Consider the following 19303-nt stretch of genomic DNA (forward strand, 5'->3'; position numbering starts at 1 on the left):
TTGCACGCGCCCAGCTACCCGCTAATCCAAAGAGCCATGGAAGAAGTTGCAGCATCGATACGTGTGTATATGCATTAGTGCGTCCTTGTACATGACGAGGTAACGTCATGTTGGTGTGTTAGTGGAACGAGGCGAAACGCAGACTTATTTGATATTATTTAAGGTCATAGCAACAACTGGCGTCCTACTGATATACAGATCTTTGTAGTTTCCTTTCGATCCTACAACAAGAACATGCTAAGACAATATGAAGCTCTGCATGATTGACATAGCACTGAAACAAGGCAACAACAAGGGGTGGTTTAAATAATTAGTTATATAAAGTGCATTTATATACTTGAGTACCTACAAAATGTGTGGAATTATACAAATGGCCACTGTAGTTTATAGATTATTCATGTGTAGTACTCACGCGGAACCGAAGATCTCCGACAGGTGGCGTTGCGTACGGTATGCCGAGGAACTGGTTGTAGAGAGCGCCGTTCAGTGACGTGGCCACCACGCCCCTCAGGTCGCCGTTCTCTACAGTCACGAAGACGTCGTCTCCCTGTAACAAGTGCTCTGCTCAACATTCTAAATAACGGTGAGAGCTACATTTAAAATACTGTATTCAGCTGCACAGAAGGGACTACCTGAGCAAGCAGGAAGGGTTATTGGATCAGATGCATCTATGGTTATGTGTAGCGATAAATGGAGAAGACTGCAAGCTGGAAAACGCTACGTTAGTTTAATAGCATTGTAGAGAACAAAGGGCGAGGTAACAATCATTAACTGCTCAGTGCAAAGATAAAATCTAAAATATGGAAACAGAACCTAGAAACTAGATTTGACAAAACAGGAGGAGCAGACTTCACATTCCAGTTTGCCTAAGCCGATTTAAGAGCGTTATAGCAGCCTTAAACCACGTCAGAAAGCTGTGAGGACGCTAAAATGGTACTTGACGTTATGTGAATTCGCATGTTTAATGTGTGGATCTCCGCAGCTCGTGGTCTTCCGGCAGCGTTCTCGCTTCCCAGGTACGAGGTCCTGAGTTCTATTCCCGGCGGGGTCAGGGGTTTTTCCCTGCCCCGAGATGACTGGGTGTTGTTGTGTTGTCTTCATCATCATTATTCATCTCCATTACGGTCGGAGGAAGGCAATGGCTAACCACGTCCGCTACGACCTTGCCTAGTCGGACGAGAGGGTCTCTCGCATTGTTCCCTACACTCCTTGGAGTAGGCGACCTCATCATCATCAATTTGTGGCTAGCACACTCGAACTCAGTACATTTCAGAGTCAATGAAAGTGTAAATATTTTGCAGATATTGCTCCTGGAGTTGTAAAGAAAACTATGAGCAGAGAACACGAAAGGAAGTAGCAGAACTCCGACCCTAGGCTTTCCCAGGACAAACATCCCACATCGAGGAAGAGCTTCGTGCAGAGAGCTGGAGTCAGTGACGTTAACGTGTAGGCTGGACATTCAACACTGGACGGAATCATCTCCTGAAAAAGTAGCAGGTGGGCACAGTAAAAAATACGCCAACTGAAGCACACTGAATAGGTGAAACCTGAACCTCTGTAACTGTGCACACGCTCTACAAGCTACCTTACGGCGTGCATTAGTGGGTTCGTCCGGTTCCACAACTTTTCTCCCCTTACATATCCCATTTACGAATGGAACGCCGGTAAAGCATCGTATGAGCTGTTATCTGTGTGATTTTCTCGTCATCGTCATGTCGTGAGAAGCAAATTGAAGTTATATGCTGACCTACACTTCTTGTAACGTCACCCATCGAAATGTCAACTGTACACCTCTCCTCGATGCACGACGCCTCTTATGTAGCGCCTGCGACGAGTTTTTCCAACATTTCAGATGCAGTGGACTTAACGATTCCGAGACGAAACGCGCCGCTTTTTGCCGAATATCCTGTCTCTCTTCTGTTTATCCTACTCTGTAAGTGTCACAGACTGATGAGCAGTAATCTAGAATCTGCTGTTGTTGTTGTCTTCAGCCCAGAGACTGGTTTAAAGCAGCTGTCAATCTCGAATCTAACAAAAAAAAAAGTTTTGCAAACCGCTCCTTACGTGGATACGTGACGTTTCCTTAAGATACTCCCATTTAATCACAGCCTTGCCTCTGCTTTTTCTACTGTTTTATGCGGTCACACCGCTTTACGTCGCTGCTGATCTCTACTTCTCGGTATTTTGATAACTGTTTGCAGTGAATTTTTTTTCCAACAGCGTAATCTACAAGAAATGTACCTCTTCGCCTGTTTTTGTGCAGTACCTTACGTTTATTTACTTTCAAGGTCAACTGCCAGTCTCTGCACCAGTAATCGATCTGCAGCAAGTCTCCCTGCGTTTCACTGCAGCCCTATGGCGTTGTAGCCTTCCTGTGAAAGCATCAACGTCTCACGAAAGCTTCGGTGATATCCACTTGAACAGTGATATACACTGAAGTGAAAAACGTAATGGGATAGTGATATGCACACATAGACTGATCAGCCAGAACTTTTATGACCACCGACCGACTATGGATATCAAATGGGGAAGGCGCGCGATCTATCTTAGTTTGACCGAGGGCAGATTGTGATGGCCTGGAGGCTCGGCACGACCATTTCGGAAAGTGTACAACTTGTCGGGTGTTCGAGGAGTGCTGTGGTGAGTGTCCTCAACACGTAGCAGAACCAAGGTGAAACCATGTCAGACGTCGTGGGGTTGGGCTGCACCCCTCATTAGAGATGTCGGACGTCGTATGTTGGGCAGTGTGGTAAAACAGGACAGGCGGCGAACTAAGGCGGAACTAACATCAGACTTTAATGCTGGCCGGAGTACAAGTGTGTCTGAAGACGCAGTGCACCGAACACTACTAAAAATGGGCCGAAGACCATTGCATGTGCCAATGTTAACGCCACGACGTAGGCAACTACGACTGAAATGGTCACGTGCCCATCGCCAGTGGACGTTGGCGCAGCGGCAGAGCGTTGAATGGCCTGATGAATCCCTGTACCTTCTTCATCGTGCCGATGGGAGGGCGCGAATTCGTCGTCTTTGAGGGCAACAGCTCCTTGACACCTGTACGGCGGGACGGAGACAAGCTGGAGGCGCCTGTACAATGTTCTGGGGAACATTCACGGGTCAAGGCACCAAGACGGCAAAGGAGTATCGTACACAGGTAGCAGACCGCGTACACCCCTTCATGACGACCGTGTTTCTCGGCGGCAGCGGCATTTTTTCAAGATAATACGCCATGTTACAAGGCCAGAAGTATGGCGGAGTGATTCGAGGAACACTGTGGTGAGTTCCAGTTGATGTGCTGGCGCTCCAACTCACCAGATCTGAACCCGATGGACACATCTGCGGTGTGGTTGAACGTGACTTTTGAGATTCCCTCCCCCCCCCCCCCACCCCCCGGAATTTACGGGAATTATGTGACTTACGTGTGCAGATGTGGTGCCAACTCTCTCTAGCGACGCGCCAAGGTCTCACTGCTCCCATGCCACAATGCTTCGCCACTATTATCTATGCCAAAGTGTTACGTAGGTGGTCATAATGTTCTGGCCGATCAGTGTACAAACGGCGTTAGTATACGTACACAAGGTATAAAAGGGCAGTGCATTGGCAGAGCTGTTATTTGTACTCAGGTCATTCCTGTGAAAACCTTGACGCGGTGATCGTGGACGCACGATGTTAATTAACAGGCTTTGAACGCAGCATGGTGGTTAGAGTTAGACACATTGAAAGGGTACAGTACCGCCCGACATTGAATATAGGTACAACATACTTCAGTATTTTTGTCAGAACAACACTTTTTTTGTAAAATAACTCAATTTCAATTAATACAGCGAAGCCGGATACCAGTGTGGGAAAGAATGACAATTTATTTATTTAATTTATCATATGTGCACTCCCACAAAATAAATCCCTACATCCAGTTTGGTGAGATCTTTTGAAATGAATGAATGTATGGTCGTCTGCTAACTGCAGATAGTGAATGTGAATAAATGATCATCTTTGAGTCGATCCTTTGGCCACCTTTGGTGGAACCAAAGAGATGAAATTTACCAGAGCTTTGAGCGCCTGAAATGTAGCTGGCCAATAGGGTCGTAAGGTGCTCCCCCACTTCAGCAGAGGTGGAGAGGACCTCGAAAACGGCCATGTTTTAGGCACTCTGCCGCTGGATCTTGTGCTGTGATGACCTGTTTTAGTTGTGCTCCGAAATGAGGAAAGAGTGGAGACATGGTATGCATGTGGAATATTTAAGAGTAGTTTGAAATAATAATGTCCCTATTTCAGGAACTTTTGTGGGGTGAATTAAATGTCAGGCAGGTAATATTAATGGGATTGTAGTAATCTTCGGAAGTGAACAACGGTCACAAAGAAACCACGTGTAGCAATAAGTTGAAATACTACCGTGTGCTTAAGTTAAGCTGAATCACTAGCGTGTGTACAATAAGTTGAAATATTTAAGAGATAGCGTGTGTACCATAAGTTGAAATATTTAAGAAATGGCGTGTGCAGGACTTGAAATTAGAGACGAGTACTTCCACGTGGTGAGTACTGTGTGAGTCTCAATCTGCGTATGAGACAAAGGATAAAGAGAAGTACTCGTCCATGGTATCAGTTGAGGACTCGCGTGTGTGATGAATACATTAATATTACATTGCGTGTGACGCTAGATTCAAACTCTGAGAGAGAAGCAAGGTGGGTCGGCCGTCTATCCAGCAACGCCACATGGCTTGCATTGCACAGGAAGACGTGCATTTATCTCCAGAGTTCACAGTAGGAAAGTAGAATTACAAAGTGGGGCATTGTCATGTGAAACTGGGATCAATATTAATTGAAGTGGGAAAGCTGAAAGTGATAATGTTGTAACCATTCTCTGTGTAGTATTTCATATTGTTGTATGGTGTATGTCATGTAATTTGGGTATGTGTGGTTTCCATGGGTGTGTAGCGAAGTAGTTTCAAAAGATTAGTGGGTTATGCTTGTTCCTTCTGTACCGCTCGGTCTGGAGGAAAGTTTCGTGATGATGATTGTGAGAGTCGAAGTGTGAGGTATAATAAAAGATCCACCAACCTATCCAGAAAGTGCACTGTAGCGTTAAATAAATTACGAGACCATAATATAGAGATTCACTAATGTAAAGCCATGCCCACTGGGCGGAATTTCTCATATGTTATTGTTGTAGGTTATAGAATTTGTGTGTTTAGGTTAGGGAATTTATCGGAATAAATCAGATAGTGAAAAGAAAGAGATTGGTAGACTATTCCTTCAAATTGTATGTTGTCATAATGTCCCGAATTTATAATGTGTGCGCCATTCATATTCAGTGGGATGGCCACGTGTTAATAAAAGCCGTCAAATAAAAGACAAAAAAGAAAATGTGGTACTGCCAGTGCGTAGTGTACAGTCAGAGTTCTGTAAATCACTGATAGTCAGATATGCGTTTCCGTTACGTAGTAATCATATAGGAGGATAACTTGTAACTTAAGTGAGAGTACTAGAGCTAATATTACTCGATAACTAAGAATGAATCCACTCGCTTGGCAGACCACTCATCTTGCAGGCCTGACTGCTTGATGCCACAGTATGAGCAAGGCATGTGGGTGCCTCTCAACATGGAACACTCAGTTTCCCGAGCGGTCTAGGGCGCTGCAGTCATGGACAGTGCGGCTGGTCCCGGCGGAGGTTCGAGTCCTTCCTCGGGCATGGGTGTGTGTGTGTTTGTCCTAAGGATGATTTAGGTTAAGTAGTGTGTAAGCTTAGGGAGTGATGACCTTAGCAGTTAAGTCCCATAAGATTTCACACATATCTGAACATTTTTGAACAAAATAGTTCAAATGGCTCTGAGCCCTAGAACTTAGAACTAATTAAACCTAACTAACCTAAGGACATCACACACATCCACGCCCAAGGCAGGATTCGAACCTGCGACCGTAGCGGTCGCTCGGTTCCAGACTGCAGCGCCTAGAACCGCTCGGCCACATTTTTGAACAGTCAGTTTCGGAAATCATTAGGGAATACAATATTCTGCGATCCACAGTGTCAAGAGTATGCTGTGAATACCAAATTCCAGACATTACCTCTCACCACGAACGAAGCAGTGGCCGGCGACTTTGACTTAACGACTGAGTTTAGCGGCCTTTGCCGAAAGTTGTCAGTGCTAACAGACAAGCGACACTGCTTGAAATAACCGGCAGAGATCAATGGAGGATATACGAAGAAAACATCCATTAGAACAGTGCTCCAAAATTTGGCGTCAATGGGCTATGGCAGCAGACGAGCGATGCGGGTGCCTTTGCTAACAGCACGATATCACGTGCAGCACCACTCCTAGGCTCGTGATCATATCGGTTGGTCTCTAGACGACTGGAAAACTGTGACCTGGTCAGATTAGTTTCGATTTCGGTTGCTAAGAGCTGAGGGTAGCGTTCGAATGTGGTGCAGACCCCACACAGCCATAATCCCAAGTTGTCAACAAGGCATTGTGCAAGCTGGTGGTAACTCCATAATCGTGTGGGCTGTGTTTACATGGTATGGTGTGGGTCCTCTGGTCCAACTGAACAGATCATTGGCTGGAAATGGTTATGTTCAGATACTTGGAGACCATTTTAAAATTTTCGTGGACTTAATGTTCCCAAACAACGATTAAATGTTTATGGATGGCAATGCGTAATGTCAGAACATTCTGGAAAATTCGAGCAAATGCTTTGGTCTCCCAGATCGCCTGACATGAATCCCATCGAACATTTGGGGAACATAATCGAGTCAGCTCATACACAACATCCTGCACAGGCAACACATCAACACTATTGGCCATTAAAAATGGTACACCACGAATATGACGTGCTACAGACGCGAAATTTAACCGACACGAAGAAGATGTTGTGATATGCCAATGTTTAGCTTTTCAGAGCATTCATACAAGGTTGGCGTCGGTGGCGACACCTACAGCGTGCTGACATGAGGGAAGTTTTCAACTGATTTCTCATACACAAACAGCAGTTGACTGGCGTTGCCTGTGAAACGTTGTTGTGATGCCTCGTGTAATGAGGAGAAATGCGTACCATCACGTTTCCGATTTTGATAAACGTCGGATTGTAGCCTAACGCGATTGCGGTTTGTGGTATCGCGTCATTGCTGCTCGCGTTGGTCGAGATCCAATGACTGTTAGCAGAATATGGAATCGGTGGGTTCAGGAGGGTAATAAGGAACACCGTGCTGGATCCCAACGGTCTCGTATCACTAGCAGTCGAGATGACAGGCATGTTATCCGCATGGCTGTAACGGATCGTGCAGCCGCGTCTCGATCCCTGAGTCAACAGATGAGGACGTTTGAAGACAATAACCATCTGCACGAACAGTTCGATGACGTTTACAGCAGCATGGTCTATCAGCTCGGAGACCGTGGTTGCGGTTACCCTTAACGCTGCATCACAGACAGGAGCGCCTACGATGGTGTACTCAACGACGAACCTGGGTGCACGAATGGCAAAACGTCATTTTTTCGGATGAATCCAGGTTTACAGCATCATGATGGTCGCATCCGTGTTTGGCGACATCGCGGTGAACGCACATTGGAAGCGTGTATTCGTCATCGCCATACAGGCGTATCACGCGGCGTGATTGTATGTGGTGCCATTGGTTACACGTCTCGGCCACCTCTTGTTCGCATTGACGGCACTTTGAACAGTGGACGTTACATTTGAGATGCGTTACGGCCCGTGGCTCTACCCTTCATTCTATCCCTGCGAATCGCTACATTTCAGCAGGATAATGCACGACCGCATGTTGCAGGTCCTGTAGGGGCCTGGATACAGAAAATGTTCAACTGCTGCCCTGGCCAGCAAATTCTTCAGATCTCTCACCAATTGAAAACGTCCGGACAATGGTGGCCGAGCAACTGGCTCGTCACAATACGCCACTTGATGAACTGTGGTATCATGTTGAAGCTGCATGGGCAGCTGTACCTGTACACGCCATCCAAGCTGTGTTTGACTCAATGCCCAGGCGTATCAAGGCCGTTATTACGGCCAGAGGTGGTTGTTCTGGATACTGATTTCTCAGGATCTATGCATCTAAATTGCGTGAAAATGTAATCACATGTCAGTTCTAGTGCAATATATCTGTCCAAAGAATACCCGTTTATCATCCGCATTTCTCCTTGGTACAGCAATTTTAATGGCCAGTAGTGTACAATTAATGACGCCTACAACGGCAGCGTCGCTCATATTTTTGCAAGGGACTTCCAATGACTTGTTGTGTCCATGGCACGTTGAGCTTCTGCAATATGCCGGGAAAAAGAGTTCCGGGACAATATCAGGTGGTATCCCATGTCTTTTGTCACCTAGGTCTAAATGATAATCAGCAGCGGCCCTACAACAGTTGCCGGCCGGTGTGGCCGTGCGGTTCTAGGCGTGTCAGTCTGGAACCGCGTGACCGCTACGGTCGCAGGTTCGAATCCTGCCTCGGGCATGGATGTGTGTGATGTCCTTAGGTTAGTTAGGTTTAAGTAGTTCTACGTTCTAGGGGACTGATGACCACAGATGTTGAGTCCCATAGTGCTCAGAGCCATTTGAACCATTTTTTGAACCTATAACAGTTATATTTATATCTGAAGTTGACGCGAAGACGGACGTGTTGAGTTCCAACTGCAAGGAACTCCTGAATCGAATCGGAAATCTGATACTCAGTAAGCTCGTTTTATGATCATTAAACGACGTTGCGAAAGTTTAGCTAGTGCCTGTCGGAAATCAAGAACTGTGGAAGAAACGTGATGGAATGTAACTATAATGGCAGCTGAGAACAAGGCTCGATTTTGAAAAATTTCCGCATCTCTCAAAATCTAGACGAAGTCGTCTATTTGCAAGACCTAATGTTGACAAAGGGCAATTTCATAAAAGCGTCAGAATATCGAGAAGCTAAGCTTATCGATTAGCGTACCTCTTGAATCACGGGACGGTGAGGGACAGCCGCTGCCCGCGTTGAGAAGGCGGTAGCAATCAGCAGGAGCACGACGGAATGCATGTTTGCGTGTGAATGGACGCGGTGGTAGTGGCAGTATATATATCCACAGATCGCTGAGGAATTATCTGTTATCTGCTTTACGATAAAGCAAATACGATCAGTAACTTCAGTTCAAGTACCTTACATCGGTTCGAGGAATCATATTATCTCTTTTCTTGGAGCAATAGAAGTGATGTTTCTTTCTTATTTTTTTACCGTGGGAGTGATAGTAACCTCGTTCCCTTAGTACAACAACTAGATAACTTAAAATAGCTGTTATTGAAAGAAAACGCTTTTGAAAATTTCTCGGAGTTATAAAGCTTCACCTTACACAAAGTGTCTGAAATATGAAGTGTTTATTACTTTTAAAATGGTCAGTACTGGTAGGTTTCTTCCGATTTTGAAAATTATTTTTAATAAAAAAGAAGAAATCTACTTGTGTCCTACTCGAGATGGCGAGGTACCTGCTTGTAATTTCCAACATAAACCAATTTGGAACTATCATTTGCAAAGAAATACATAGTAATATTGAAATGCCAGAATTGTTTTAATCACACGTTAAATGTCGAAGCTACTGAAATACGTTGTTATTCATTCACTATTCCACCACAAAATATCAAAAACTATTGTCATTGTCAGAAATCATTCACTGCACCTCCAAGGATGATTCACATCGTTCCGGATCTCTTTCATGAGGAAGATTTTCGTAAAATGGCCGATATTCCGATCATAGTGCAGGAAGCACTGACTTGAACAGTTATATCAAACCATTGTACTTTTTTTTGTTATAGGCAGGATGGACGTTTGCAAAGATTTGGAGTCTGACGATGAGAGCTTCTTGACTGTACTTATTTTCTTCTTACCTTCCAGAGCACTAAGCTCCTCATCAAACTGTTCGTGGACTGGGTGTTTTTGTCCTCCTAATCATTTCATCATCATCATTAGTAAGAGTGACTAGATTAGATTGTGAAAAGAAAATGGACTGTGTAGAAATTGGGACTTTGCACAGGTGCTGATGACCGCGCAGTTGATGGTTCAAAATGGTTCAAATGGCTCTGAGCACTATGGGACTTAACTTCTGAGGTCATCAGCCCCCTAGAACTTAGAACTACTTAAACCTAACTAACCTAATGACACATCACACACATCCATGCCCAAGGCAGGATTCGAACCTGTGACAGTAGCGGTCGCGCGGTTCCAGACTGTAGCGCCTAGAACCGCTCGGTTACACCAGCTGGCTGGAAAACTGTGGCCTGGTAAGATGAGTTTCGATCTCAGTTGGTAAGAGCTGATGATAGGGTTGGAGTGTGATGCAGAGCTCACGAAGCCGTGGACTCAAGTTGTCAACAAGGCACTGTGCAGCCTGGCTGGGACATTTATGGGACACATTCGAGAGGTCAGTTCGTGCACAAAATCCGTTAAGGGCAACACTTTCTTAGTTATTGACGGTTATAGAGGAAGCGTGGCTCAGTATTTCTGCAGGTGACATCCAACGGCTGATTGAGTCCATGCCACGTCGAGTTTCTGCACTACGCCGGGCAAAAGGAGGTCCGTCGCGATTTTAAAGGTATCCCATAACTCTTTCATCTTAGTGTATGGCACTTTATTTATAAATAGTTATTTTCTATACATTCTTTTGCACCCGCCGTAGCCGAGGATGCTAACGCACGCCTATGCGGTGGCGCTTGGTTCGGAGGTAAGCTGGTTCGAGTTCTAGTGGTAGAAAATTTTCGCTGCCAATATTTGGCATGAGAAGGGAGGGGAGATGGTGGCGTATAATTACTGATAGCCTTTTTTGCTTTAGTGACCTGGAATAAATTTGAAACCTCTTCACATTACCTCATGAAGTGAGGGCATGTGACACTGTTGATGGTTATTGGTCCGTCGGATGGGGACTTCAAATTCTGCAACCCTTGCTGCTATTCGGAATGAATAGGCACCATGTTGCACCCTCTCCCTTCCATTTATCGATAGCAACACAAACCCAACGCTACATTGCGCAAGCACAAATGGATAAATGTGGGGGTGGGGAGTAGCAGAAACTGTGGAAAGTGGGACAGAGGCTGGTGGAGTGTAGAGGACACTTCAGCTGTCAGTTCCTCACCCAGAATGAATAAAGTGCACCAATCTAACCTTCCTCTCTGGCAGCTGGACATAGACTGTTTCCTCCCATTTCCTGGGGCAGGTGGTGGTGGTGGAGGGAGGGTGATTGTAAAGGAGTGTTGGGAGGGATGAGGGGAGTTAGGTTAGTAGGGGTAGCCCATTTGGCCTACTTTCCCACTAAAATTTAAAAGTCCCACCATGATGTCAGTGTGACATTGCCACATCTGCGGCCGCCGTCTTGTATCCGCCATCTTGAATACACTTGGCAACAATGCAAGCTGTCCCACAAACCACCTAACTCCACTATTCATAGGCTCGGTTCAAACTGATCAACAGAAGCGGTAATACATGCTTCCACTCTGGTATGGAACTATTGTTGCACATGTGCCAACAGTTCAGCAGAGATGTTCGGGCAGCTTTCCCCACTGAAGAAAGCCAACAGGCGTCACATCTGGGGAATGGACCAGCCAAAATACAGATCATCTGCACCCAATCCAACGATTTTCAAACAATTCGTGAAGACATGCTGTAGTACTTCCAACACTAGGGGCTGGATAACCACCAGGTTCCTGCTAGTATGCAGAAGAACATCTTCTAGCATCTGTAGAAGATGTTCTGTTAAAGGGCTGCGATACTTGCGTGTGTTCAGTGTTTTGCCTATGGAAAATGGGCTATGAGCTGATGGTTAACTGTCCCACACCACACGTTTACACACTATGGAGGCTGATGTTCCACCTAACGAAGCCAATGGGGACTTTCAACAGACCAATAGTGCATGTTTCGGCAGTTTACCTGAAACCATGATCGGTAAATGTGGCTTCATCACAAACCAAGATACCTGACACATCTGGAATACCCCATCTTGATGCCCATGTACAGAAGTTAACATGATTCTCATAATCGTTCTCGTGCAGATCTTGACAGAGAGAGGGATGTGAGAGGGATGGAACCTATGTCGATGGACAATGCGTAGGACACTTGCCTGATACGTAACAGTTCTTCCTACGATTGCGCGGGAGCTAACGTGCAGATCAACTGCAACACCAGGATGAACATTAATTTTCTCCTCTTCTGTCGTCACTTGTTTCCTTCTGTCTCGTTGTCTACATGTTGCACGACCATTTACACGTAACTGGTTACAGAGGATGATAAATAACTGCCGAGAGGGTTGATGTCTATTGGGCTATCTTGCCACATACACAATACAAGAACGTACTGCAGTTTTCCTACGCTCTCCATACAGCATAAGGAAGTCAGCTTTTTCTCCGTTGGTAAATCCCATCATCCACTAACGGCCTACTGCTTGTACTGTCGCTCACTAACTGACCAGCAAGTCGCAGTGCACTCAAGGAACACACAAGCATACTGTAAGAAAATATACCATTATCGTACCTCGCAACTATGCAGCCTGAATTGCAGGAACAAGTGTCGGTGTGGAAACTTTTCAAAATACGATATCTCGTAAACGACTCGCACTAGACTCCTGCAACAAACACCACTAACATTCTAACTCATCCTACCTTTAGTTCGTTAAAGTCAGTTCCATTTAAAAAGTGTATTTGGCACAAAAAATAGACTCTCTAAGTATTATTACAATCTGTTTAATGGTTAACAATACGAGCCCACGACTACCAATCCATTCTGTAAAAACTGCAGAACAAAAGCGCTTTCCATTTCTGCAATACTTGCAGTGCAAGTTTTAGGTGATTCATCCTGTACGGGTACACACATCAAAAAGAGCTTTGCATCACCCCCGTTCCCAGAACTCCTGTAGATAGACGTTGACTGTGGATGTTGTATCACAAAAAAAATGGTTCAAATGGCTCTGAGCACTATGGGACTTAACTTCTGAAGTCATCAGTCCCCTAGAACTTAGAACTACTTAAACCTAACTAACCTAAGGACATCACACACATCCATGCCCGAGGCAGGATTCGAACCTGCGACCGCAGCGGTCGCGCGGTTCCAGACTGTAGCGCCTAGAACCGCTCGGCCACTCCGGCCGGCTGTTGTAACACAGACATAGTCTCTTTGACTGTTCAGAGATGTCACTAAATCCGCCCAGAGATGTACACTACCATGCATTAGCAGCGCCTATTAGACGGAGGGTGTCCGGCAGCCGATCAGTTCCAGTCATTCCACCAGGAAGGAGGTACACGGCTCGTGTTGTCTGTAGTTCAACAATGCCTAGACGGTCAATACAGCAGTTCGATCGCGTCCGCATTGTTACTTTTTGCCAGGAAGGGCTCTCAACAGGGGAAGTGTCCAGACCTCTCGCAGTGAACCAAAGCGATGTTGTTCCATATCGGCAGCATTTTGGCGAGGCATTCGTCATCATGGACAAGTCGCCCCCCTATTGTGCATATCTTGTGAATGGCTTCCTTGAAGATCACGACATCGCTCGACTAGAGTGGCCAGCATGTTCTGCAGACACGAACCCTATCGTACATGCCTGGGATAGATTGAAAATGGGCTGTTCATGAACGATGTGACCAACCAACCGCTCTGAGGTATCTACGCCGAATCGCTGTTGAGGAGTGGGACAATCTGGACCAACAGTGCCTTGATGATCTTGTGGATAGTATGCCACGACGAATACAGGCATGCATCAATGTAAGAGGGCGCGTTATTGGGTATTACAGGTATGGCGTGTACAGCAATCTGGACCACCATTTCTGAACGTCTTACTGTATGGTGGTACAACACGCAACGTGTCGTTTTCATGAACAATAAGAAGGGCGGAAATGATGTTTATGTTGATTTCTATTCCAATTTTCTGTACAGGTTCTGGAACTCTCGGAACCGAGGTGATGCAAAACTTTTTTGACGTGTGTATTGTCCCAAAAAATTAAATCTCTGCACAGCGCATATATTTGTACTGAGGACCATTTTTTCGAACGCGTTTTTTCATATGCTCAGTTTTTCAAAATTAAGACTTTTGTGTTTACAAAACAAACTTATTGTTCATACATGATCTGTTGAAACAGTTTTGTTGAAATCCCATATTTTCTGCTGTTACAGGGTGTCGTAAACTGTGTTTTTGCAAAACTCGGTATTTTCTCTCAGCCATATAAAGTAAAAGTCGATAAAGGCAAACTATACTTTGCGCCTGAGAGACCAGAATGGAGAATAACATTGTAAGCTATCAGTCAATAACAATGTATTCTTTTTTAGAGGGTAAACTGCTATTTGCCTCTGTATTATTATATTTGTGTTTTGTACTTCATAATGGCATAAAACCAGAAATCTGGATAATACAAAAGATAAAGATAATAGAACACAGTCAATAGGCGGTTTAAGCTTTTGGATAGTATTGCTCAACGCCACTGAAAACTTTTTAATAACACTGCAGTACGTTAGTACCAATGTAAAGTGTAATTGTCAATGATAATGTGAAAAGGTTTTCCAAAAAAAAAAAAGCAAGAACAAGAAATTTACAGCTATTGCTTGTTCACGTGGGCTACCAGACATACCAGTGAACCCAAAAGTCTTAGGAAGAAAAGAATGTAGAGCATCTGACCCAGTTATGTGGATATCACAACTTTTCATCGACATGTGAACAGTTTAAACGGAACGGACGAGGACACATTATTATTAAGATATATGGCAATGACATCAACAAAATGTAGAGAACTCGGGAAAGAAGCAAAAAGGAAAAATGCTGTTCTATAAAGTACAGCGCAAGGAAAAATATGGCCACACGGTACGAGTACCTGGAAGTACCACAACATTTCAAAAAACATCAAGGACGTCCAAAGACAGACTCTCAAATCTGGCCAATAAATTTCATGTAACAGAGAAGTTACTGACTGAAAACTGACCGAGTGATTGCAGCATGAGTAAAGATAAAGAAGTTACACAATCTATGAAAATTATATCAAAACATATAACTGTACAATGCCACAAATCAAGGAAAAAATCCAAAAGAGGATATTTACCATCCGATTTGAATGCAATCAAATGTGGAAACATTTCTGCAAAAAAAAGGGAATCATGAGGCCTGCCTATAGAAGGACAAACATATTTTCTAACGTTGTGTTGAATAGTCATTTTAAACTCCACATAAAGGTGCATGCTAAACATGCAAATGTTGGGCTACTGAAATTAAAAAATGCACATGATCTGCAGAAAAAGAATCAGTTAATAAAGAAACTACAGGTTGCAAAAACTTCATATGAAAAATTCTATGCAATAATGACGGTGGAAAATCCAAATTTGGTTAAAGTGTGTTTTGATGTAGCACAGAATAAGCCAATACCCGAGCTTTCTATGGGTCAAATACTCTATTAAAGACAAGTATAACTGAAAAATTTGTGTTTTATGACTTATTCCTGAGAACAGACAAAGAAAAGGATTGCTTTTTATACTTGAAGCAGAAAGACTGAAAGGGTGCAACCCGGTAGCCTTTGCTCTTTTGGATTTTCTCAGAAGCCTTGAGACGTCCCAGCCAGTAATAGTCCAAATGAAATTCGTTTATCTTCTGATTGTTATACCAGTCAAAATTAAGATATAGTAAAATGTGCACACTAACGGCCTTCATGGAAGTGAGCAGAAAATTTAATGAGCCGGTCCATTATTTCCCTTTTGCGATGCGGTCACAGCCACATGCCTCCTGACAAAGTGTTTGGTACAGCGAAAAAAGACTACAGGAAAAAGGAAGATATTCTTTCACTGGCTGAATACTATGCTGGCAAAACGCGGCATCGTGAATATGCTAAATAAAGACAGAGAATCAAAGGATCTCAAGTCCAGTGCATTAAAAGCCATGCGATCTAAGATGCCTTTCGAAATAACTGCTCAGTGAGGGATGGTTTACGAAAAGTCTAAGAAAAAGTTACTTAGGAAACAACAATATCTGGCTATTACGGCTTGAATGTTTATCTTACTAGGTTTAACATGTCCATTCGTCTGATTTGACATTCGAGTTGCAAAGGTATACACAAATCATAAAATAAATTTAATTTGGCAGTTTCTTCGTTGGTCATGTCACAAAACATCAATGCACATATTTTCCAGATCTATATAACTATTTTCGTTCAGATGTCTGTGCCGTAAGTCTGTAGAAGATTGTAACAACCAGAGGAAAATTTTGATAGCATGCTAGTTTCAGCTGTTTTTATAAAGTGGAGGGGGATAGTGAAAATTCTGATGTTACATCGCCAATGTGAAGTCAAGTCATTAAATGAAGGCACATTATCTTAGATGAGTTATTTTTACTAACAGAATACGTGTGGAAATTAAGTGAACCATTGGAGTAGAAATACAAAGTTTGTGCGTTTGAAGGGCACACAGATAAGCGATAAAAGAGTAATGAATGGCAAACGTTCCTCTTAGCGCACTATCAGTCCCATTCAGTAGAAAGATTGCTCTTGTTGGCTACACATTCTGATTTTCCGTGAAACGATCATTATTTATCTTAAAGCCACTAACAGCTTTAATGTTCTAGTAGCCATTTATATCACCATATCTGAGTGCTGTATCATGCGATTAACGTAATCGTTGTTGTTACTTATCTGTAGGTGAGTGAGCGTGACAATGTAAGACAAGTTAGAGATGAATCATTTCCTGTCTCGGTCACGAGTACTCTCATTAAGGACTAAGTTCACGGAGACTGACTGAGGGCATTCCGTTGACTACAGCCACAGTGTGTAACAATAGAAAACTTGTTTCATTCTTTTGGAGATTTGTGTTGGCCGCTGAATCACACAATTGGGAGCGTAATACGCACGGTCCATAGAACTCCATCAGATGTAATCTGCATTCTTTATTATCAATTCCGTAACACTCTGTTTAGCTCGGCTGCTGTTTCACTACACAGATGAACAAAGGACTGCTGCTGGAGGGACGCGTGAAATATTTTACATCCTCATGGCCTTTTAACAGTACTCTGTGCACGTTTCCTGAAACAGGGAGACGCGTTGAAGTACTTTTAGATATGTCGGTGAACAGAATTAGGCTTCTTGATGATCGAACTTATTGTTGAGGCGTAGTGGGTACAGTTGGTGTCTTGAGACATTATAAAGTTATAAAGAGCAGTTTACCAAATAATGCTTCACTCTCCCCACAGATTTGCTGTGCGGATGGTGAACTGCTCAAGGAAGGGGGCTTGCAGAGATCCAGATCTGGGTACAATCAACCTGATTTAGGTTTTCCATCGTTCTTTATAGATCCATTATGGGAGATGTCATGATGATTCACTTGAAAAAGACACAGGCAATTTTCGTCTCATCTTTATCCAATGCTAGTATGCGCTCCATGCCGGCCGCTGTGGCCGAGCATTTCTAGGCGCTTCATTCCGGAACCGAGCTGTTGCTACGGTCGCAGGTTCGAATCCTGCCTCGGGCATGGATGTGTGTGATGTCCTTAGGTTAGTCAGGTTTAAGTAGTTCTAAGCCTAGGGGACTGGTGATCTCAGATGTTAAGTCCCGTAGTGCTTAGAGCCGTTTTATGTGCTCCGTTCCTAACGACCCTGCCGTCAATGGGACGTTGAACTCTAACGAATCTTCTAGAACACAAACAACTTCTTCATAGTGCTCATCACGATTTCCACAATTACCGACCCCGTAAACTGTAAAACTAACCTTTTTTTGATGAGGTCCAGGAGGTTTCTCAGAGTAAGGTTTAATGACTTGCATAAAAATGTGCACCACGTGCGGGATTCTTAACGGGGAGGCATCTTCATCAGAGGCGAAGGTAAATTCTGGCGTACCAGACGTTGGTGTGGTACGAATGCTGCAGTAAGCGACAGGGGAGTGTAGCTATGACGTAGCAAATAATGTCCATAGCTCTGTGGGGTCCCCTGCAGCAAAACTGTTAAGAATTTCAGAAGACGTACTCGTACTTTCTGCAGCCAACTCAGCAAGTTTGAAAGGGATCAAACTGTGGCATTCCGAGTGGCGGGGTGTGGTAAATTCTCACACCCGTAGACGAGGTTCTGGACGTCTACGAAGCAGAGACGCCCGCCAGGATCGTAGAAACATTAGGGCTGCAGTGGCTGACCGTGCAGCTACCACAGCACAGATAAGAGGGCTTGTGAGTCCAGACATGTCAACCGAGCTGTTGCGAACCGGTTGACAGCAATAGGACCACAGGCACGGGCATTTCTAGCCCGTCTTTCACTCACGTCACAACTTCGATGGCACCGCTCGACTGCTGCCTTGGAAGGTGGAATGGCGTTCTGCAGTCTTCAGGGATGAAAGCAGATTCTGCCTGCAAGCAAGTGGGGGTCGCTACGCGTACGATGTACACTTCGTGAGCACCGTCTGGTAGAGTGCATTCGTCTAAGACACATTGCCCACATCACGGACATTACCGTCTGGGGTGTGATAAGCTACAACGCAAGCTCATCTGCGGTGTTCCTGGAGGGACGCTAACCAGCGCTCAGTACAGGCAGAATATTGTTATACCTCTTCTTTCGCCGTTCTTGCAACAGGAAGGTGATGTGTTGCTCCAACAGGACAATGCTCGTTGACACACTGACCGTGAAACTCAACGTGCTCTGCAAGATGTGCAGGAGTTTCCCTGGCCATCACGATCTCCTGATTCGTCTTCAATCTAGCACGTGTTGGACATGATAGGACGAGAAGCGACTCGTGCGACTCGTTAACAAATAAACCTTACAGAACTACGTGAATAGTCGGGCAGGCGTGGCATAACGTATCCCACGACAGTATTCACCAATGGTACGATAGACTGGATGGCATAGTCAGCGCCTTCATCGGAGGCTACACCACGCACTAATGTGGGTGTTTCAGCATTGGTCGATACCTGGTACCTCAAAACTACTTGTGCTATTGATCTCTGATCATTTCATGTACTCCACATGCACTGTTGCAACAATAAATCTTGCGTGAATTGGAAACCTCTAAAACGATGTACTAACTTTTTCCTGCAGTCTATGAAGAGATGTCATGTAAAGCTTCTAAATAAACTAAAATGTCCGATACTAGATGATTGTGCAGTTGACAATGAGTCAATTTTTATTTATTATATGTGTCTAGGACGCGAAACAATAAAAATTCAATGAAACAAATAAAGATACAATTTGGTAATACAAAAAATAACAGAATTCTGCAAGACACTGCGGATTGGTGATTTTCTATTGGATGGACAGCAAGGTCCAGAATTCCTATATCTTTATGGTCTTATCACTTGGTGAACGAAGGTTTTGCGTGGTGCAAAGATCGGTCAGGTTTCTGCAGACCAGGAGATG

At 44.3% G+C, this 19303-nt stretch overlaps 1 protein-coding gene across 1 annotated transcript in view; it reads right to left on the reverse strand.

The window, feature by feature from the left end:
• LOC126095546 (putative inactive carboxylesterase 4) overlaps positions 1–9017 on the reverse strand; it is a 34786-nt gene extending 25769 nt beyond the window's left edge. Inside the window, exons 1-2 of the mRNA XM_049910325.1 lie at positions 8926–9017; positions 413–547 (exon numbers count right to left, since the gene is read on the reverse strand). Coding sequence (XP_049766282.1) covers positions 413–547; positions 8926–9009 — 219 coding nt within the window. The 5' untranslated portion in view covers positions 9010–9017. The remainder of the gene's footprint in view (positions 1–412; positions 548–8925) is intronic.
• Between the last annotated feature and the right edge of the window lie 10286 nt (positions 9018–19303).

Source organism: Schistocerca cancellata, chromosome 8 (genome assembly GCF_023864275.1).
Source record: "Schistocerca cancellata isolate TAMUIC-IGC-003103 chromosome 8, iqSchCanc2.1, whole genome shotgun sequence".
Classification (NCBI taxonomy): domain Eukaryota; kingdom Metazoa; phylum Arthropoda; class Insecta; order Orthoptera; family Acrididae; genus Schistocerca; species Schistocerca cancellata.